Source organism: Dermacentor silvarum, chromosome 7 (genome assembly GCF_013339745.2).
Source record: "Dermacentor silvarum isolate Dsil-2018 chromosome 7, BIME_Dsil_1.4, whole genome shotgun sequence".
NCBI classification, from domain to species: Eukaryota; Metazoa; Arthropoda; class Arachnida; order Ixodida; family Ixodidae; genus Dermacentor; species Dermacentor silvarum.
The window spans coordinates 46,204,520-46,227,216 of record NC_051160.1 but is presented as its reverse complement, the minus strand read 5'-3'; the positions used below and the strand labels follow the sequence as shown (position 1 = coordinate 46,227,216).

Sequence of the window (22,697 nt, the reverse complement as noted above, 5' to 3'; positions counted from 1 at the left end):
CATTCTGACCTATCCCGGAGGGCTAATGGCCGATTTGGAATAAAGACAGATTGGAATAGTTGTACGTTATACCTGCCCATGTTCTCCTCGCCAGGCAAGCTTCCGTTTAAACTCGACGCAGGTGCACTGTAAAATAATTTACACCCTTAAACGTGAAAAAGGGTGTAAATTATTTTACAATGTGGATCGAGTCAGAAGTCCAGCCGACCCAGCCCGCGATCCGACTGCGTCTGCGTGGATATTGCCAAGCTAGTTGAGCGAGTCAACCAACCCGCTGCAGGCGGGTTGACCCAACTCGCCTCGACGCTCTCTCACTCGGCCCGATAGGCTAGCGTTTGGATGGACCCGACGACCGGTTTTCGGACCGACCAAACCGACTCGACACGACTTTGTCGGGTTGTGTAAGCATATAGCTACAAAGGCAACGTGTTGTTCCCGTTCAATAGATATAGGTTTTACGTGACGTCATGGACGCAGCTTCTCATCATGCGACTACCCGAACATGGCGGTCACAATGACTGTCACGTGTAAACTACAGTCGAACTCGGATATATCGAATCTGAAGGGGATCACAAAAAAAAGTTCTATATACGGGTAATTCTATATACAAAACAAAAATTATATAAAAAACCTTTTCAATGGGATTTTACTGTTGTTCGTTATACACAATAATTCGTTATATTGTGGGTTCGAGATATCCGGGTTCGACTGTATTTACAACCTTTACCACTGCCGAACCACCGCAGAGTAGAGGAGTCTGTGGGGTTTAGGCGGTGGTAAAAGGTGAGGGTGTTTAATGGGAACAGTGCCCTGATCGGCTGGTCTGTGGACGAGATTAGCCAAAATGAATTTCGATTGCAAAATAGCCTTTCTTGCGCATGCGCAGTGTTGTGCCAAATCATAGTCGCGGAAAAAACCCAGACGGAAAGGAAAAAAAATAAGAAGACACGACCGACGCGCTAACTCCCCAATCAACGTTTATTTTCAGCGACCCGTTTGTACACTGAAAGCTCATCACTTTTTTAGGAAGGTTAACGCCTTATATGGCAGGTGCACAAATGGCATATTACTCGCATACCCAGAACCAAGCCGCGTATCCGTTTTGCACCCTTTTTACAAATGCTCCTATACTCCACTCCTTTTTTCGTCTCGTCTCCCGAATAACACAAAATAAAATGCTCTTCGCAATTGAGTCACGCTTGCCGCCTATTCCACAGAATCACCCAGTATGTTTACCTTTAGTGATCATCCAAAGCGCGAAATGCTTCGAGCAGTCCATCAAACACACAATGCCACTCCGATGCTTTCAAACGTTCTCGGTGATATTATACCTCGGTCGCGCATATATGTCTGGTCGCGCACTATACGCCGTTGCGTATAGTGCGCTGCTCGGCTAGGGACAAACGGAGCAAAGCGCGTTCTCGCCCGTAGTAACGTTAGTACCTAGGCAAAGTCACATTCAGAAGCAAGATTCCCCAGCAAGGTGTCCCCAGATTTCTTTGACCGCACGGACCTCCCTGCAAAGAGCCGCGCTCTCGACTTTTTCGAGCGCTGAAGCCGATTTCGCCTGTTTCAGGAACTTGTCTGCATGTGTAAACTTGTTCGAAGCAATTACCTCTCTTGTATATACGCCGTCGTGCGCCGCTATACGGCTGGGCGGGACAGGTCCCAACACAATTTCGTCCTTGTACGCACTTTGTGCAATATTGCGCAACCCCATCCTTCAACGCTCGCAAAACTTTGCCGCGAGCAGAATGTATTTTTGTAAAACTTGACGTTCGTAAAATAGGAGAACGAGCCCGAATTTGAAAAGAAATCGGGAGCATTGGCAGGTATATATGATTAATAGTTCTCGGGTCTCATCGAATTCGGTCAAATCGAGGTTTTACTGAACATTCAAGGACAGAACCTATAAGCGCTCCGTTCTCCCCACTAAGGATAAATCCCACCCGCCTAAGAAGTACGTACCAATTACCCTTCATTTTTTTTTTCATCGGACTAAAAAAAGTTGGTGTTGCGCTTTAAACGACGCGAACACGGTGCCGCGGATGCGAAATTATTATTTTTATTATCGCTATTTCATATGCTTGAGTAACTGTCTCGCGTTTGTGCAGATACCTGAACTGCCCCGCTGCCGAGGGAGAAGGGAGGGATAAAGAGAGCGAGGGGGGCACCAGAGATCAGGCAAAGGCATATTTAGAAGCAAGAGCCCCCAGCAACACGACCCCAGAGATGTATATTATGCTTAATTGTAAACATAATACAATTAACACACGCGCATGAGACGGAAGCCACACCGCGCGACGCAGTACATAGTAGTATTCGGGCGACTGCGCGATGTACTACAACTTCTACTACTACTACTACTACTACTGCTGCTACAACTACGCGCGGGTGCGCAGCGGACAGGGTCGCCTCGTGACCTTGGCGAGGCGGCGAACAATGGAAGGACATCGGTCGCGTGGCCCAACACGGGCCCCTCCCGCCTTTTTTGTGCCCTCCTCACCACCGCGCCTGTCGGCGACGAGCAGCGCGGGAAATTGCCGACTGAAAACGTGTACCAAGCACACTGCACGCGGACGCGGTTCTATGAACGGATACCTCTTAATGGACAGTTTCAGTTCCACGTGGTTACAAGCTTTGCGGACGCAAACGTGAGGATTCCTTAACACGATGCACTCCCCGGAACGCTTACAAGGAAGCTTTAGCTTGTCCGGAAAACATTTGCAAAAACACACACACACACACGCACAGCATCAAAATGTCGGCACTAGCATTGCTATACTGCACTGCCGTCCACGTATACGGTTCGGTTGTCCCGTATTCGGGAAACGGTATAAGAAGCTTGCGGATAAGCCAGAAATACAGTTTCGCATACGCGAAAGCTTGTGCGATGGAAGTTTCACGAATATGTGGCGGTTGCTGCTTCCGGGGTCTAAACCGGGGTGTGCCCATTCGCGCCTTTCTTGGCAGACATAACGCTACCGCATCCAAATTTGTCCATGACGAGGAAAAAAAAAAAAAAACTTCGATCAACAGCGTGAAGATGTTCAGGGCCTGTACACAAAACACCGTTCGGTGATTGCAAGTAAGGTAAATTCTGTTTACAATACTGCACAAATATGGTAGCTATGAAAGAACAACAAAAAAGGGGGGCTTGCGCAACAAAAGCCACATTGCGTAATCTAGAGCCCAGCAAACGTGAGAGGCACGCCAATAGAAAAAAAAGATTGTGAGCAAAAATGAAAATAGGATGTACTGCAGTTTCCTCTATTTATATAGCTGCGTCCAACAGACAAACACCATTTTTTATTATTCCTCCTCGGTGTCTTTGTGGTGTTCTTGGATGACTCAACTCGCTTCAGTTACAGCGTCACAAAGAAGCGCCCATTCAGCTTTTAAAACGTTCCTGTTTAAGTATCGCGCATATCTTTCTGTTCCCTGCTCATTTTGTCTCAGTTAACTGCCGCGAATCTCTCGCGCCTAACTGACCAACTCTGTTCTATCTATCTATCTATCTATCTATCTATCTATCTATCTATCTATCTATCTATCTATCTATCTATCTATCTATCTATCTATCTATCTATCTATCTATCTATCTATCTATCTATCTATCTATCTATCTATCTATCTATCTATCTATCTATCTATCTATCTATCTATCTATCTATCTATCTATCTATCTATCTATCTATCTATCTATCTATCTATCTATCTATCTATCTATGAGAAAGAAACCCCCGGGAAATAGTTTATTTTTCTTACCGCTTAACTCGATATGGCCGAGAACAAGCTCGCAAGGTCAGCTCACGCTCCTTGCGGATAAACTATCCTAATTTTAGGTAATAAATATAAAACGAAATAGTAAAAAAATTGCACACGGTACGTAAGCTCAGTGTTAGGGAGAGAGCAAACAAACGAAGACGGACAAAAATTTTATGTAATAGAAAACAAGAGGTGAAAGGCAGAGAGGTTAACCAGATTAAGTGTCCCGTTGGCTACTCTGCGCTGGGGGATGGGGTATAGGGCAGAAAAGATGAGAAAATAAGAGTAGATTCAAAAAAAAAAAAAAAAAAAGGCTACTGTGAAGTTGACACACTATGTCGCCGGTTGAACGATTTTTCTTTTCGCCCTCGTCAAATGGGCTTCTGAACGAGAGAGCTGGCGCTCAGCCGCTTGCCGATCAATCACTTTGTGTCTCACAATGATGCAAGCCTCGGCACGTCTGCGGTGAGCGAATATAATCCGCTTTATTCTGAACTTTCTCCGGTCGTCGCGTCGCCACCGCAGTAGAGTACATTTTCAGTAATACAGTTTTGTTTAGAACACACTCCTGTCAAAATGTATGTACCAGGGTGTTTATTTTAGGTCCAAAATTTTTAAATATTGCCTGTGGCCAGGTAGCATAATTCTAACCTTGATCTAGATTACTCTTTGAGGCGCCCATTAGCACTACGAGAAATCAGAATGCCGAATTAAATAATTAACATAATTGCCCTAACTAACTTTTTATTCAATTATTTTACGGCACATATTTAAGTCTGCGAGTTATAGCCGGTGATTTTGCAAGGTGTATCCCCTTGGAACGAAGATTGCACCAGTTTCGAGATATTAATTTTCGAAGTGTCTGACAAAATGCATTGGTGCTCCAGTTACTTTAGTGCTTCAATGCGCAAAACAGCGTTTTCCCAAGAGCAGATTATACTTCAATAACTGCCAACTGGTCATTTCTTTTAATGTAATTAGCATTTTTTGGTAACTCTACCCATTTTGCGGTATGCTGTTTGCATATAACCTCTTTTACTCAGTGACTCAGGTAGTCTACTAGCTTGGGCCACCAGGTGTGTGCTGGCTGCTGTCTGGCCTAGTAGAAAACACGGGCCACTGGTATGTGGCCGAATATACAACTTGCTGCTGGCTGCTGTTTGGCCTAGTAAAAAACACGGGCCACTGGTACGTGGCCGAATAGGCAACTTGCTGGCTGCCGTCTGCTGTCTGGCCTAGTAGATAACACTGGCCACTGGTATGTGGCCGAATAGACAACTTGCTGCTGGCTGCTGTCTGGCCTAGTAAAAAACACGGGCCACTGGTACGTGGCCGAATAGGCAACTTGCTGGCTGCCGTCTGCTGTCTGGCCTAGTAGATAACACTGGCCACTGGTATGTGGCCAAATAGACAAATTGTTGCTGGCTGCTTTCACCAGGTATGTGCTGGCTGCTGTCTGGCCTATGTAGAAAACACGGGCCACTGGTATGTGGCCGAATATACAACTTACTGGCTGCCGTCTGCTGTCTGGCGTAGTAGATAACACAGGCCACTGGTATGTGGCCGAATATACAACTTGCTGCTGGCTGCTGTTTGGCCCAGTAGACAACATGGGCTGTAGACAACATTGTCTACTGTAGACAACAGTAGACAACATTGTGCCACTGGCTATGCGCCCAAACAGGCCATTTCAGCACCGTGCGTATGTGAGTGATCTTATGAGGAAAGATTTGCGTATGCGATATTTGTATGTGCCCGCCCTTTGTCAATCCCAAAGAATGGATGTGCCAAGGTGACACGAGGAGTATGTAGCCTGAAATATATTAAAGCGATAGCACCCCATCTACAACAGACAACTCCGCGTCGAGCGCGGTAACCTGATGGAGAGCCATCGCAGCGAAGTTGGAGCCATGATAATAGGGTCTGCTGGGATTCTTACGGAGATTCAAATGCGGTGCAGTGATTACAAGAAGCTAAGCTGTACCGTGATATAATTCGGTGTTGTGGTAGCTAGGCAGCGAGATTGCAACTTGGTGCATCTGCCGATGTGCCCGTAAGGTTTCGTGATTCCCGGACAGTATGTAGATACAGTAATCATCATAATAATCGTCAGAACATATAAAGCATAGCATCACCAATTACACACCCATCATGAGAAAGATTGCTAATTGCAATAACGTGGCCAGTCATTTCCAAAGGAGGGATATGCGCCACCAATTTTTTTTGTCCATTATTCTTTTCTTCATTATTCTCGACAGAAGTTTTTTAAAGGATTTTTGGTATAGCCGGCCCTAAGCAGACGTACCTTCCCATTTTTTTCTACACTTGTAATAATAAAGACAAAAAGCGCTCGTTTTTCTTCCTCGGGAGTGAGTGTCATCGTTATCGCAAGCACCAAACGCTGGTCGCAGCCGCAGAAGACAAGGAAGAAGCTCGCGGTCTCTTGCAGCTCGCCTCTACGTCTACATCTATAGCTCGCATACTTGCCGGCCCACCACTGTGCCCCCGTCAACGAAACCGTCAAACCACGGCCCTAGGCAAGAGGACAGCGCCGGCAAGCGGTTCAAACCGCAACGTCGTGGGCAAGGCCAATACAGGACGGCTGTAGACGACGTCGACCAGCGACACTTTAGAGGGGTGAGTGAGACCTTATACTGATAAAAAGAAAGAAGTAAGAAAGAGGACTTGGGCCGCCACTCCGGCCTAATTGGGAAGGCGATTAGCAGCGGCCCTGAAGATCCGCCGCGCACGCAGAATTCCAAAGCGAGATTAAAAAAAAAGAAAAGAAAGAAAGAAGAAAGAAAACGTGGCATGTGGCCGGAGCACGAAGAAACTCGCAAAAAACTAAGAAAGAGCATCACGTGGTAGAAACGAAGCTAAAAACTGTTGACGCAGCATGTGATTATGTTGTGGTAGGGCTTCAATGTCTCACCAATACGCGTGCATGGCTTGAGCATAATATATATAGTGTTTCTGAACCATGCTAAATTGAAAGCGCCGCTTTTCGTTGCCTTAAAAGTATATAATGACTACATAGACTGCCAACAGCTCGTGGACAGTTTTCTACCAACTTCTTCTGACTTCCCACCTTATAAGCCAACGAGCCATTCTTTCAATGTAAGTTATATCATTCAAGCTAGGTAAACACCTGATACGTCTGGTTAATGTCTACATATATATCACACATTACAGTACAGTGGTCTATTTGGTTCCTGTATTTGAAATGTGGTTTATGCAGCTGAGGCGCGGAATCCGATTATGTGGACGCTGTCAAACTCCACCCCTGAAACTCGACCATGTACAGTTGAATACCAACCTTACAAAGTCAACGGCGAATGCATGGTTAAACTTCCGTAAAACCGAAGAAACAAAAAAAAAGTTCGCCTCAATTAAACGACCAATTTATTTCTAGCGAAAAAGTGTTATTTCGCCTAGCTCGCCTATGCGGTTTGTCATTCATTGTTCTAATTGACAATAAGAGAAAGAAAAGTGGAGCTGGGCAGGCCACGTAATGCGTAGGATGAATAACCGCTGGGCCATTAGAGTTACAGAATGGGTACCATGAACAAGGGAAGCGCAGTCGAGGACAGCAGGTTGATGAAGTTAGGAAGTCTGCAGGCGCAAGTTGGAATCAGCTAGCGCAAGACAGGGGTATTTGGAGATCGCAGGGAGCGACCTTCGTCCTGCAGTGGACATAAATATAGGCTGATGATGATGATGATGATGATGATGATGATGATGATGATGATGATGATGATGCCGTTTGTCAGTAGGGCATTGAGTAGCTCTTGAAGCTCGAGAGATCAGTGCGGGCCCGTTGCAATGCCTCTTGGGACCCCCGCGAATCACCAGCGTATACCGCTAGTCGTCGGCACAGTCTATATACTTTTTCGCACGTGCCGTCATCTCCAGACACTCGTTCTGCGTCGACGACAAGCTTCGCGAGGTCCTGGTCATCCCAATTATCCACTGCGTCCATGTGTGCGCTGGCATATGAGCGCTTACGCTGTCGGCGAGGTCCACGGGGCCCTGGCGGGTATCTGTTGACAGAAACGGCGAAGCAGACTGTTTGACCTGCTGCTATAGGGTCGGACTAAACACGATCTATAACTTCGTCGTGGAACATTCCGGACCCGGCATGTATAAAACAATCGTAGCTCTCACTGTGGCGCATAATTCTATGGCTCTCTTCCCGCCTGATCTGTAGTTATACCGAAAGCAAAATTGATTCGTAGAAATAAGTAAACGCACTGCGCTGATAGTGTAAACGCACTGTACTGCGCTGCTAGTGCAAATTTTCGATAGCAGCGTAACCGCGAATACGTAAACTTTTTAAACGTTTTTTCTCGACATTTATGGAGCAAAAAAAAAAAAATTCAGAGCCCTTCCACTATTGTGAAGATGGAAGCCAGCGAAGCTGGGACTATGGTAGGTCTGCTGTAGTGAATATTGCTATAGTGAATTTATATATTATCATTATTGACTATATTGAGCATCTCCGGCATGTTCGTGAAAGAAAAAGAACACCAGCGTCCTGTTTTCGCCCGGCGCGATGGCCAAGTAGAGCGTTTGCTGCACCAAGTCCGCCCCAGCGTGATAGACTAGCGTATAAGCCACGGCGTTGATAGCCGCGGCACACCCCGCCACGCACATGTAGCCAAACCAACACGCAAATGGAGCCGAAATTATTGTACACGCCGGTCTGTCTACGGACGCGATCTCCTGGAACCTAGCTATTAACAGCTTCGCTGTAATACCTCTCTATAGGGTCGACATTGTGGTTAGACCCCCCGTCTAACCACAATGACATCGTGTGAACCTGCTCACACGATGTCGCTACTGGCGTGCGGCAATCCGGTATTACGCAAAGGCCTTTGCGTATATCGGAATACCGGACACGCTCAAAATCTCGATTGCCACTAAAGAACGCGTGAGCGAAGAGCTTACTCAAACACTGGTTAAAAGCGGCCAGTTTATAAAGAGTCACAACAGATAAACCATTCAAGCCACATGCGCACGCAATACGTCATATCTATTACGTGTCCTATTTAGTTTTTTTTTTCCTTTGTCGCTTGCTATGAGTTATCAAGAGCTCCCCTGTATGCGCCCGCCCTGACCTTTACAGCGGTATTCCCTGGGCCCGCGCATTTTGCGTTACATTTTATTTTTCACTACTCTCTTATCTCGCGATACGACGATTGCCCGATCACAGAGATAATGATGGCGTGCCAGTCGATCAAGTCCGAGCCAATTACGAAGCGCGGAAAGATTGGAAAGCGAAATGGAAGGTTAGAAAAGACGGCCCTTGGAAATGTGCTTAGCCATCAGGCTCGTAGTGATGTTAAACCTGGTTATAACGAACTTATATCGGGACAGGGTATTGATTTTGTTATGAGCGGTATTTCGTTAAAAGCGGCAAATCAACGAGTCATATAGTGAGCGGAAACACGAAAACATTCGAATAAAGTGGTATTTCGAATAAACCGACTTCGTTATAACGAAGGTTTCGAGTACATTCATAATTTACTGCCGTCGTCATTTCACTGCTCAACCTGTGCTGCATGATAAACTTTTCGCTGTCAATAGAGGTATCCACTGACGTCATCGAGGTCGCCATATTGAAGCACAGTCAGCACGGTGAAAAGCCGCGCGTTATCTAGGTTTGCTTACATCCGGCACCCCAGCGGAAGATGCGAATACGACTACGCGTCCGTGACGTCACGTGGATGCTTCCTAAATTGTGCGAAACTGTTCAATGCTCATCTTGCGTACGTCTATAGGGAGCCTACATGCAACGCCGTTTACATCTGCGAAAGTTTTATTTTTTTAATGACGTTCCGTACGTCTCCACGTGCCCGCCTCCTATCGCGCGTCGCAGATGAACGCCGACGGCTCGACCAAGTGCCACCAAGCGACCAGCGGCGGCGGCAGCACCAGTGGCCCGGGCGCCACCAACGCGACGGCCACCGGGGCGGCGACGCCCGTGACCGAACTGGACCGGGTGGTGGCGTACGCGAACCGCTTCTCCATCAAGCTGTTCAAGCACGTGGCGGCGCTCGATTCCCGCTCGACGGTGTGCATCGGCCCGTTCGCCGTGTTCAAGACGCTGTGCATGGCCTACGCCGCCGCTCAGGGAAACACCGAGCACCAGATGGCCAAGGCGTTCAAGGCGAGCTCGCTTTTTCGTCCATCGCTGCCTCGCGTCCCGTTTCACTCGATCTTGCGTTTCACTCGATCTTGCGTTTCACTCGATCTTGCGTCTATACTGCGAAACAGCAGGGGACGTATTCTCGGACGATCGCTTTCGGCGATACTATATAGATCGCCTTCGCGTGACGTGTATAGTGCCCAAGCAGCCAATCGGGTCATCCGGTATTGCTCAACCAGCCAATAAGAGCGCAGTGAAAGTGATATCGCCGAGAGCGACCGCCCGAGAAGACATACCCAGTTGTGTGCTAAGGAACTTGGGTACAGTGGAGAGTTTTGGCTTAATTGTCCGTACCGTAGTTTCAGCTTGTAAACGTATTACCGTTGGCGGGTTACCGGGTTACCGGAGAGGTGTAAGACAGCAGGGCTGGGCTAAGGTATACTTTGCAAATGTGTCATATGATACAGATGCACGATTCCGAGGCGATAAGTTCTAGGGATACAGATACCAGATACAAGCGGATCAATTGTATCCGATACGATCCCTACCATACGTATATTAGGATGCTTCGCTACATTAGCTAACTCCTCATTATAGATCCACTGAGAGGCCGCTACAAGTTAGCTGGTCTATACTGGCGAATTTCTTATCGCCCGCCAGCCAGGCATCTTTCTTTTGAAATTTCCTCTACTTACACGCACAAAAAAAAAAAAAAACCAAGTTCTAAAAACTATCTATATCGCGATTAATTCCGTAGCAGTCTGCGGGGCCGGCCGGACGTTCAGCAATTAGTGCAAATACGCTTCGCATATCAGGATTTTTTCACCGTAAAGCAGTGCATGCATCGTGCCGATGATAAACGCGGCATGACAAAATTCCTGATACGCGTAGCGTATTTGCACTAATTGCTGAACGTCCGGCCGGCCTCGAAGACTGCTGCGGAATTATTTGCGATATAGATCCGCCTTGAATTATCATTGGCACAATGCATGCACTGTGTTGCGGTCCATTCGTAAAGCGGCCGGGTCAGTGTATTGTATTAGAACGTGTTCCTTTGTATAGCTTTGTAATGGTGCCACACAAAACTCCGGACTGTAGTCTGCGTATTACTCACTGAAAGGTTGTACATATGTTACATGGAGATAACAATGTTTATAAACAAAGCACCGCGTTGTATAGATTTTATTTTTAGGCGTCAGTAAACGGCAGTAAATATAGCTTAGGGTATAAAGGTATTTCAAAACATCCACACTATATAATGTTAAAAAAAAAAAAAAAGCTTGGGTGAGATGTATCACCACCCAGTTTCAAAGTGGATGCCCACATCATCATCATCGTTATCATCACAACTGCAGTATGGGTTTGCAGCAGTATTCAAAATATGCTTAACTTTAGGCGTGAAGCTCAAGCTGGAGCAGTACACGCCCCTGATGAAGGCGTTGCAAAAAAACGTGCACCTTAATTTCACTTTGTACCAATCAGACGAATGAGCGGTAGGTAATGCAGCAGCAGATAATGTTCAATATAAGATAGCATGCCGAATATCATTAGCAGCGCTCAGTTCTTTGGTAGACACGAAAAAAAAGGTAGAGATAACACATTCTACTAAAGTGCTGGCGTAAAGCTTTCATAGTGAAACAATAACACGCAATCCTTCAATCTTCCGGTCCCCAAGCAGTGTTCGTGTCCTGCGCATGTACCGCTGACGCTATTTTTGGGTACGCGATGGCACCTGGGTATGGTACTCCTAAAACAACCCCGAGAATTCGATCAATACCCATGTGCGTGCGCATTTACGACCCAATCTTTACTGGTGTTTGCACAAAGCTTTTTGCGCACGCTATGCGCTAAGAAACGGAAGAAAATTTCCAGAAGAAAAAATGGTTTAGAGTGCCTATACAGTCCGAAGTCGTGATCAGTGGCTTACCGCTATCCTTGAAAAGAAATTTGCCCAATCATTGCATTCTACCGGTACTAGCATAAGGGGTAGAAACGTCGACGTTAAATAAGCTTAAAAAGAAGTGAAGGACGGGACAAGGAACGATAGAACGAAAATTTATATGCATAACGTAAAGAGACATGTATGAAGACAGCGGTGTGGATTAGAGGGTAACTGGGGGTAGAAGGTAATCTAAATGAGATTATGTGGGCAGGTACGAAGGGGGGGGGGGGGGTTGATGAAGTTAGGAAATTTGCAGGTGCAAGTTGGAATCAGCTAGCGCAAGACGGGTGTAATTGGAGATCGCAGGGAGAGGCCTTCGTCCTGCAGTGGACATAAATATAGGCCGATGATGATGGTGATGATAACGATAGTCTTACGCGTAAATCGGATAACCGCTGGTCTGTTATAGTAACAGTGTGGGTGCCAAGCGTTCAAGCGAAATGTAGTATATAAGACGACATACGATCAGTGGGTATGATGAAACGAGTAAATTTGCAAGCGTACGATGGGGTCACCTGACGCAAGACGCAGGTAACTGGATACCGTTAGGGGATAGGGGAGGCCGCACAACAGTATATATATATATATATATATATATATATATATATATATATATAGACTCGTACTATAGTTTGGGAATTCATCGTATACGAAAACAAGAACGAGACATATATTATGGACGAGAGACGACGGCACGATGTGCCCGTGTATATCTTGTCTCCCATATGTGTCAACTAGATTGCATAACAGGTTGTTTTGTGTTACCCCAAATCTGGATGATTTTTATAGCAAGTGCGCCTACATAGCCCTCACAGGTGAATGCCCAACAACAAGTTCTTTTGAGTTACCCCAAATTAGGATGATTTCGATAAGAAGTGCGCCTACGTAGCCGTCACAGGAAGTTCTTTTGAGCCAAATTAGGATGGTTTTGGTAACAACTGCGCCTACATAGCCGTCACACGTGAAAGCACGTGAAAGCCCAACAACAAGTTATGTTGAGTTACCGCAAAATAGGGTGGTTTTGAAACTTTGGGTAACAGCGCAAACAGACGACCACAAGAAGGGAGCGCTTGTGTGTACGTGTCTCCCTTCTTGTGGTCGCCTGTTTGCGCTGTTACCCAAAGTTTCAAGATGTACCAACTCTGCCCAAAAAGAAGTATTGACGATAGGGTGGTTTTGGTAACCAGTGCGCCTACATAGCCGGCACAACTGAATGCCCAACAACTCCTCCTGAGTAACCCCAAATTAGGATGACAATAATAACAAAAGTGCGCCTGCGCATAACCATCGCAGGTGAATGCCCAGTCCTTTTTGGAGTCACGCAAACTGGGACGATGATGCTGCTCATAACAATGATGATCATCATCACGATGATGATGACACTGTGTCTGTGCCACTGTCGCAGGTGAACAAGCGTTTCGAGATGCACGGCGCTTTCCAGGTGCTCCTGTCGTTGATACGCAACAAGGCGGCCGAGGTGCGCCAGGACATGGCCTGTCACGCGTTCGTCGAGCGCAGCCTGCCGATCGTACCGCAATTCGAGGCCGTCCTCGAGAGAAAGTACGGGGCCGAGGTCCGCCGCGTTGACATGAAGGTATACGCACACGTGCTTTATAGTCATGACGATTAAGTTGGTAGGCAGGTATAGATTACAAAGTAAGCAAGCTCTCCCAAGTAACAAAAGGCCTAATAAAGAAACGACAAACCATGAGAATGTCCAACTCAAAGAGATCAGATACAATTCGTTGAACTGTCAAAACTGATCAACAAGAAGAAAGTAAGGGATATTGGAAATTTTAATGTGGGAAAGACTAAAACTACGGGGCTTTAAGTGCCAAGCCACCATCTGATTATGGAGCGCGCCGTAGTGGGGGGCTCCGGATTAATTTGGACCACCTGGGGTTCTTTAACGTGCACCTTATCTAAGCACACAGGTGTTTTCTGCATTCCGCCCCCACCGAAATGCGGAATGTGGGAAAGATTAAGGGAAAGATGGAGGAAGCAGTAAAAATGGACGCAGCATGAAATCAGTGAGAAAACTTGGCATAGCCCAAGGCAAGATGTATGCACTGAAATGTAAGCAGGGTAATATCATCAGCAATTTCGATGATTTAGTAAAAGCAGCGGGAGAATTATATACTGACCTGTACAGTGACCCAGAGCACTCACGCTACCTTCATTAGACGTAGTGATGAACAGGATATAGAGGCTCTTTCTATAATTAGCGATGATGTTAGAAGGGCTTTGCAAGACATGACCAGGGGAAAAGCTGCTGGAGAAGATGGAATAACAGTAGATTTAATCAAAGATGCAGGAGATATCATGCTTGGAAAGCTTGCGGCCCTTTATACGCAATGCCTCACAACTTCAAGTGTACCAGAGAGCTGGAAGAACGCCAACATTATACTAATCCATAAGAAGGGAGATGTTAAAGAACTGAAGAATTATAGACCCATTAGCTTGCTTTCAGTATTGTATAAAATATTCACCAAGATAATTTCCAATAGTCAGGGCAACACTTGACTTCAGTCAACCAAAAGAACAGGCTGGCTTCAGGAAGAGATATTCTACGATGGATCATATCCATGTCATCAATCAGGTAATCGAGAAAACTGCGGAGTACAATCAACCTCTCTATATGACTTTCATTGATTATGAAGAGGCATTCGATTCAGTAGAGATACCAGCAGTCATAGAGGCATTGCGTAATCAAGGAGTACAGGAGGCATACGTGAATATCTTAGCAAATATCTACAAGGATTGCACAGCTACCTTGGTTCACCACAAGAAAAGTAGAAAGTGAAAGTTACCTATCAATAAAGGGGTTAGGCAAGCAGACGCAATCTCTCCAATGCTATTCACTGCATGCTTAGAAGAAGTATTCAAGCTCTTAAACTGGGAAGGCTTAGGAGTGAGGATGAGCGGCGAATATCTCAGCAACTTTCGGTTTGCAGATGACTTTGTCCTATTCAGCAACAATGGGGACGAATCACAACAAATGATAGAGGACCTTAACCGAGAAAGTGTAAGAGTGGGGTTGAAGATTAATATGCAGACGACAAAGACAATGCTCAATAGCCTGGCAAGGGAACAAGAATTCAGGATCGCCAGTCAACCTCTAGAGTCTGCAAAGGAGTACGTTTATCTAGGTCAGTTACTCACAGGAGACCCTGATCATGAGAGGGAAATTTACAGAATAATAAAATTGGGTTGGAGTGCATACGGCAGACATTGTCAAACCCTGACTGGGAGCTTACCACTATCGCTGAAAAGAAAAGTGTACAATCATTGCATTCTACCGGTGCTAACATATGGGGCAGAAACTTGGAGGTTAACAAAGAAGCTCGAGAACAAGTTAAGGACCGCACAAAGAACGAAAAATGGTAGGCCTAACGTTAAGAGACCGGAAGATAGCGGTGTGGATCAGAGAGCAAACGGGCATAGTGGATATTCTAGTTGACATTAAGAGAAAGAAATGGAGCTGGGCAGGCCATGTAATGCGCGTAGGGTAGATAACCGAGTTACAGAATGGGTGCCAAGAGAAGGGAAGCGCAGTCGAGGACGGAAGAAAACTAGGTGGCGTGATGAAATTGGGAAATTTGCAGGTGGAAATTGGAATCAGCTAGCGCAAGACAGGGGTAATTGGAGATCGCAGGGAGAGGCCTTCGTCCTGCAGTGGACATAAAAATAGGCTGATGATGACGATAAAGTTATTCCAACATCACTGAAAAAAAAAAACGTCCAAAAATGTGGCGCCGACATTATGTTCACCGCGTCGTCAATAAAAGGTTACCGCTTTATTCGAAATATCGGGTTATCCGAAGTTTAACGCGGTCCAGACATTAATTCCCGAAATTTGCGGAGAAATGCATTGGCGTTCCAGTTACTTCCTTAACACAAAGTCATTTTATGCATTGAAGCACAAACATAACTGGAGCGCCAATGCATTTCTACGCAAAGTTCGGGAATTAATATCTCGAAACTGATGCCATCCTGGGAATTCGTTCCAAGTGGATCCGCCTGGCGAACTCTACGGCTAGAATTTGTAAATTGCAATATGGACCATAAGGTAATTCGTTAAAAGCATAATTAGTGAATTTTGTTAATAAGTCGATTAAGCGTTTTAATTTTCTGTGCAAGTAATGTCCGCCTCTTCGAGTAGACCACCTCACGAACTAGAATTGTGCTATCTGCCACAGGCAACCTTTAAAAAATTTTGAAAGTGTTCGCTGAAACACCCTGTATATATACGTACATTGTGTGTGTGTGTTTATAATGCACGAACGCGTGTAGAGGAAACGAAAGCACTTCGCTAAGTCGAACATTTCTCAAAATCGAGTTTCGTTAAATCGAGGTTCCACTGTAGTTTCAAACGTGGCTTCTTCGTCGCCCCCTATCCAGTACATAGTATGCTGTTTCTGCATGTCCAACTTTAACGTTAACGCAAAGTGGTGGTTGTGGCTCCCCCTGGCGGCCCCGCGCAGGACGAACCGGATAGCGTCCGCGTGCAGGTCAACTCGACGGTCGAGAAAGAAACGTCGGGCGCCATACCGCAGCTGCTGGTGAGCGGGGTCACCGACATGGACACACGGCTCGTCTTCTGCGACTCGCTCTTCATCAAGGCCAGCTGGGAGACCGTCTTCCCGGTGAGACACAGGGCGTGTTCACTGTTTGTGCTAGTCGCCGCCGCCGCATCATCATCATCATCGTCGTCGTCGTCGTCGTCATCATCAGCCTATATTTATGTCCACCGCAGGACGAAGGCCTCTCACTGGGATCTCCAGTTAGCAGCATTAACGCGTATGAAAAATAGTTGGAAGGCAATTTAACATCTAGTTGAGGCCGATGAACCGGTGGACCATTAGAGTTACAGAATGGGTACTAGGAGAAGGGAAGCGCAGTCGAGGACAGCAGAAAACTAGGTGGGGTGATGAAGTTAGGAAATTTGCAGGCGCAAGTTGGAATTAGCTAGCACAGGACAGGGGCAATTGGAGATTGCTGCGAGAGGCTTTCGTCCTGCAGTGAACATAAATATAAGCTGATGATGATGATGACGAGGCCAACGAAAGACAATGTTTTCCCGGGCGTGTTGGGGATGAGAATGAAGTGTATGATTCAGTATGAACCATAATGATTGATAGTGAGAGCTGCGCTGGAGCGACAACGTTTGACCGACGTCAACTAGAGGCTGAATCGCCTCCCCAATTTTTGTCATGAGTTGTCATCATCATCATCATCATCATCATCGCCATCCTCATCGTCATAGTCGTCCCATACACAGTGTGCCACATACCCACTAACCCCAGTGGCAATTCTATTTAGACTTCACTATCTTCGGGACCGGCCTACGAAATAGGCTAGAAATATCTTAGAAACAGACATACCCGATATGGAAACGTGGTGGTAACTCGTCAAGGAAGATATTTTTCTTCACAAATGAATAAATAACGACAGAGTTAACGCTCTTGTTCGAATCTATGTCAAGAGAAGTTCTCTTAAGTCGTCTCAGTCAACTGCTATGTAAAGAGACACACAGTGCGTGCAGCTCACAATGGTACGAGCCGTGAAACCAAAGAAAGCATAGAGTAAATTACCTGTTTCATTTGAAACGCACAAACGATGAAGCAAAGTGGAAATGAAAGTGAACACCAGCTATGGATCGATGACTGAGACTAGCAACACTCGAAACCCTCGGTTGCCCTTCTTCTCGTTCAGTGCGTGCAATTCTGTTTTACTTCTAACTTAACGCAATTACTTACCCACGCCCCAGACCTATCGCCTTTCCCCGGTACGTCTACTCGGCAAGGCGCCGGCGGCAAACCCGGAGAAAGAGGCAAAGAAGCTAATTCTACACACGCGACTCTAACGGCAACGGTAACGGTAACGGTAGCATTATGAGAAGTTTCGTTTCAGTATCGCACTGCCTGCAGGATTGACTCGCGTTACAAACCACATTAACACGCTTGCGGGGACACATAATCGTGCACTGGTGCCAGGACTATATCCCTACAAGGAGCCACCTTCCGATTACGTCATCTCTGAGATCGGCCCACGTTTCGTTAGACTACACCAGGGATCGGCACAGTTTGGTATCACACTACGTCAGGGATCGGCACAGTTTGGTATCAGACTATACACCTCCGAGATCGGCACAGTTTGGTATCACACTACCTCCGGGATCGGCGCAGTTTGCCGTAAGACTGCCTCCGAGATCGGCCCCACTTTACTCGCCGAGAAAACAATCAGTCACGCCAAATCCCGGGTTCGTAGTCAAATAGAGCCTCACTTTCGAAAAAAAAACACTGCAGGCTGCCGCCGCGGCGACCGAGAAGCACCCTTACACGGTGACCAGCAGCCGGTCCGGAAGCGGCGGCGTGGGCGGGGCCTCGGACCACGGACCCGAACTGATCCGCATCTCGGGAGTGTATCGCCACTGCCGGGACTCCGAGAACAAGCTGCTAGCCGTCGAGGTAAATGGCAGCGCCATCACCGTCGCTGCTTGCTACATAGCGTGACTCGGGCCGTAGAGTTTTCTACAAAAGAAGTTACTGTAACTCTGGTGCTGTGATCGTTCACCTGCGGCAGTATGATGGATGCGCCCCCCCCCCCTCCTCAAAAAAAAAAAAAAAAAAAAACACCATTTTCATTAAAAAAAGCGCCATTGTGTTTCCGTTGACTTTGTGTTGGGTCAATGGGCTTTCTGTTGAAATTAAATTGAGTACCATGCTTAATTTTTGTGAGGCATAGTACATGGTGCGTTACGCATCAAGGTTCTTCTTGCCTCCTCCATCATATTGCGAGGGGAAATAAAGCTATTATTATTATTATTATTATTATTATTATTATTATTATTATTATTATTATTATTATTATTATTATTATTATTATTATTATTATTATTATTATCATCTTCGCACCGTTGGTTTCAAGCTTTAATGTGGCGTTATTCATTGCGCGTTGCCTTTCCGAATTTCAAACAAATAACACGTTTTCTAAACGCAAGAAGTCACTACGTTTCTCTGTGCCCCATGCATAATCACTGCGAATTGTCGCACTTATAACGCAATGTTCTCCCGCAAATGATCAATTTACAAAGTCACAAAGCCGTTTGAAACCAACAAGAAAAAGGTTATTAGGCAAATCCACGTAATCAAGACAGTTTTAGCTTGTCGTAAACTTCCTTCCATTTACGGATTGCCGGGTTACCGCAGTTGTGGACGGTAGTAGCAAGACCGGTAGCGATACTTTATGACGCTTTGTCCACCTACAATGCCTCTGATATATATATATATATATATATATATATATATATATATATATATTTGTGTGTGTAAGTGTTCTCGCTGAACGGATATCATAAAACGACTGCATGATAATAAATAGCGTCTCTTTCAATGGCTTGCACCAACAGTAAAGTATACAATACGGTAGGTCACTGAAATATCAGATTTGTGCGCTCTCTGGTTAAGCTCGGCGTCGCAGTCACCACCAGTGCGACAGAAAAGAGCCAGCGTGAGTCACCGTGCGCAACTTGTTTGATGAATATACAGAAATATTTAGAAATAGCGTAACCAAGCGACTTAGCACACCCGAAAAACGCAGATTCGGCATTGATTCTTTCGTAGTTTTTTTTTTTTTTCATTTCTTTCGCATGCCCGGTCAACAGCGCCCCCTATAGTTCTGGTACCATGTTCCTAAGGACTCAGGAACATCAATCAAAATACATTGGCGGCTAAAGCGCGCAAGTATCTGTACCTGAAATGCGTGGACACAGAATGGAGGAGATGTTTGGAAAGTATAGGCGATCAAGTACAGGGTAATTGAAAGTGTAAGTAGGCAACCAGGAGTGATCAAAACGAAAGCCAGAAAAACAGAGACAGGGAGTTGGATGCAAAGAGTGGAAACAAAAAAAGACCGCGCAGATTTACAAGAACGAGAAGAAAGAAATTAGAAGGAAGAATCTGTACGATAACACGAAGGGAAGGGCCTTGTTATTTGAGGCTCAAGCTGGTTGCATATAAGGACAGAAACATACCGGAGGAGCAAATGTTCGCAACAAGTTGAGGCATTTGTATGCTGCAGCGAAAATCCGGAGGCCACTCAGCACATCCTAAGTGAATGCGAAGGGATTCACCCTGTGAGAACAGTAGGTAACGTACACCTTCAAGAAGCGCTTGGATTTAAAGTGGACAGAAGCATCAACCAGTCAGAAGTCGAGATAAGCGAAAGACGTTTAGAGTATTGGTGGAAAAAAAAACAGGCAAGAGATTGATACAACCGGATCCGTTATAGGCATGGCTAGCGGTACAAGGTAGACAGAGAAGTTTTGAGGAAGAGAAAAAAAATTAATGAGATGTACAGAAAAATTCTATAATGAAAGCCACGTATAGCATACCTGAGTAACTCATGTGTCACCGCCCCGTTTCAAAGAGGGTGCCAATTAATCATCATCATCATCATCATCATCATCATCATCATCGTCACCATCATCGTACTCTATTAGGGAGTTTTAGAGGTAAGGAACTTAAACTTAGGGGACGCTATCGCGACTATGCGCATAGAAAACAACTCAAAAAGAGCACAAAACAACCCAGCCGTATATAGGTTGAATTTTTCGATACGCTAAGCCGCTGCGGTACACTATTTCTAAAACTCCCTACTGTAAGGAAGACGGCTCGCCTTGTTGGCAACCGCCATGTCCTACAGAGGGGCCGAAGGCAGGGTTGTCATGGGAGCAAGTGGTTGCTAAGTTGGGGCAGGGAGTCACGGAAATAGCGGAAATAGATGCGCCAGATTCAGTACGCGTTCGGTGGGTCACAACGTCACAAGATGACGTCACAAGGCGCTTTTGCTCTACGATAAGACCACCACGATATTCCGATGCGCGGTCTTTATATGTACGCTAAAATAAGTCACCACTACACGGCAAAACGGAGCACCTGGGGTTTGTTTGATGAAAGTACGCACCACTTTTGTGCGAACAAAAGTGGTGCGTTCTCTGTAGGACAAATGTTTGATTTGTGATCATTGATATGTATAAATATTAATCTATTGTATTGACGCATCATCATAGTTGTTTTATATGTACAAAGCCATTACATTTCTGTTATACTATATCAAGTCATGTAAATGATCTACACATGTACTTTGTTACTGTATATGTATACTGGATGCGTGTGTGCTGCTTGCTGTAACATGGAGCCAACGCCCCGTCAGGCCTACCGCCTTTTGCCTTGGCTTCCCCTTTCGTTTGAAATAAATAAACACTAAATCAAATCAAATCAAGCATAGCTAAGTTCGCTAAAGAAATAGGTGAAACAACGTGCAGTCAGACTAAGAAAGAAGCATCCTTAATCCGGTTCTACTGTTTAACTTCAACATATCCGTCAAAACAAAAACACAGAAAACCCTGCTTCGCGCGTCCTCTCCGAAATTGGTGTCGTTGACTGGCTAAAGACTTTCAAAAGGTGGCTTAACAACATGCATTGTAGGCAGGAAATGTTTTCTTTCTGTTTGTTCACCTATAGTGGGCAGTAGCAACCATTCTCATCCCTAAATATTTGACCACGAACGAATATTAGAAAATTACAAATATCAAGATCTCGAATAGAATAACACTTGAATCGCAATAACTGTTGATTAGCATTCAAATATCCAGTATTCGTATACACCCATAGTTATTTACGTTTGGAACAGGTTTCAACGAAAGCACGCAGAGAAAAGTCTGTCGCCAGTGCATTCTTTCGGAAGTTACGCTATAGAACTGACAGCCCCCCCCCCCCCCCCCTATTTTTTTTTTTTTTTTGCCAGCATCATCGTTAAAGCGTGTTCTTCCTGACTGAGCCCCATGGAATCAATGACATTCCAAGGTACACATGAGGCCACGATAGATGACCGCGGCTGTTAGACCGACCTCTCGCTCAAGTTAGATCGATGGAAACTTGTTTGCCCTGAACGTAATCACGCTCGGCTAGGTCTAGCACGAAAACAGTCCAGCATTTTGCCCGAGAACTCGTTTAAGCGATGACCATTTAACGCATTACAAAACTTCCAGAACCAACGCTCCGGTCCAGTTACAAAACTTGCAGACGACACTTTAGTCTCGATCACAATGACGTCATGCAGCGCCAAGCGGCGTTTCTAAACATGGCATCGCGTATGGATGTTAAAAGCCCTTAATTTCTTCGCAAGCTTTAATCGAGCGGTATTGTTCGAAAAGTAGAAGGTAACATCTGAAGCCTAACCATATTTTTTTTTTAATTTTTTTAGACTTCAAGCGTTTAAGCTTAAAACGAACGCCGAAAGAGCTGAGAAAAGAGAGGCTCTTGTTTGTTTGAAAGATATACCTAGATGCCTGGAAACGTTGGTTAGTGCGAGAAGAGATAATTGATTGTGTAGACCTACCTAAAGACAACATTGAAGGAGCCACTGTTTGCACCATCGGCCGTGCGCAGGTCGGCGCGGCTGTCTTGCGTTGGCCTTGTTGTCCGTGTTATCCTTTGCGACTCAAAGCATTAAAATACGCAGTGACTGTAATGATATTTTATTCCCTTGTTTTCCTGCTTCAAACACAGCATACGTGTACCTGGTGAGGAGAGTGGCCAATGATAACTTTGAGCTCTGTCGCTCTCTCTCTCTCTCTCGGTGTCATGCTGTGTTTTCTCAGAGGTTTAAGAAAGCGTGCCGTCGCGCGCGCCAACACACGCACACACATGCTACATTGTCCTCCCGAATGTATGCCGCATCATACAAGCGCGTGCATGTCGGTCGTACTGCGTGAACATGCTAAGATCTGTTCGCGTTGTTCGGTTGTTCGCCCAACTGTGCGCTACAACGAAA

At 45.7% G+C, this 22,697-nt stretch overlaps 1 protein-coding gene across 1 annotated transcript in view; it reads left to right on the top strand.

Annotated features, from left to right (window-relative positions):
- The first annotated feature begins 9,541 nt into the window (after window positions 1-9,541).
- LOC119458843 (leukocyte elastase inhibitor) overlaps window positions 9,542-22,697 on the top strand; it is a 30,338-nt gene continuing 17,182 nt past the window's right edge. The window contains exons 1-4 of the mRNA XM_037720705.2: window positions 9,542-9,937; window positions 13,264-13,452; window positions 16,343-16,504; window positions 18,167-18,328. Of these exons, the coding sequence (XP_037576633.2) occupies window positions 9,647-9,937; window positions 13,264-13,452; window positions 16,343-16,504; window positions 18,167-18,328 (804 nt within the window). The 5' untranslated portion in view covers window positions 9,542-9,646. The remainder of the gene's footprint in view (window positions 9,938-13,263; window positions 13,453-16,342; window positions 16,505-18,166; window positions 18,329-22,697) is intronic.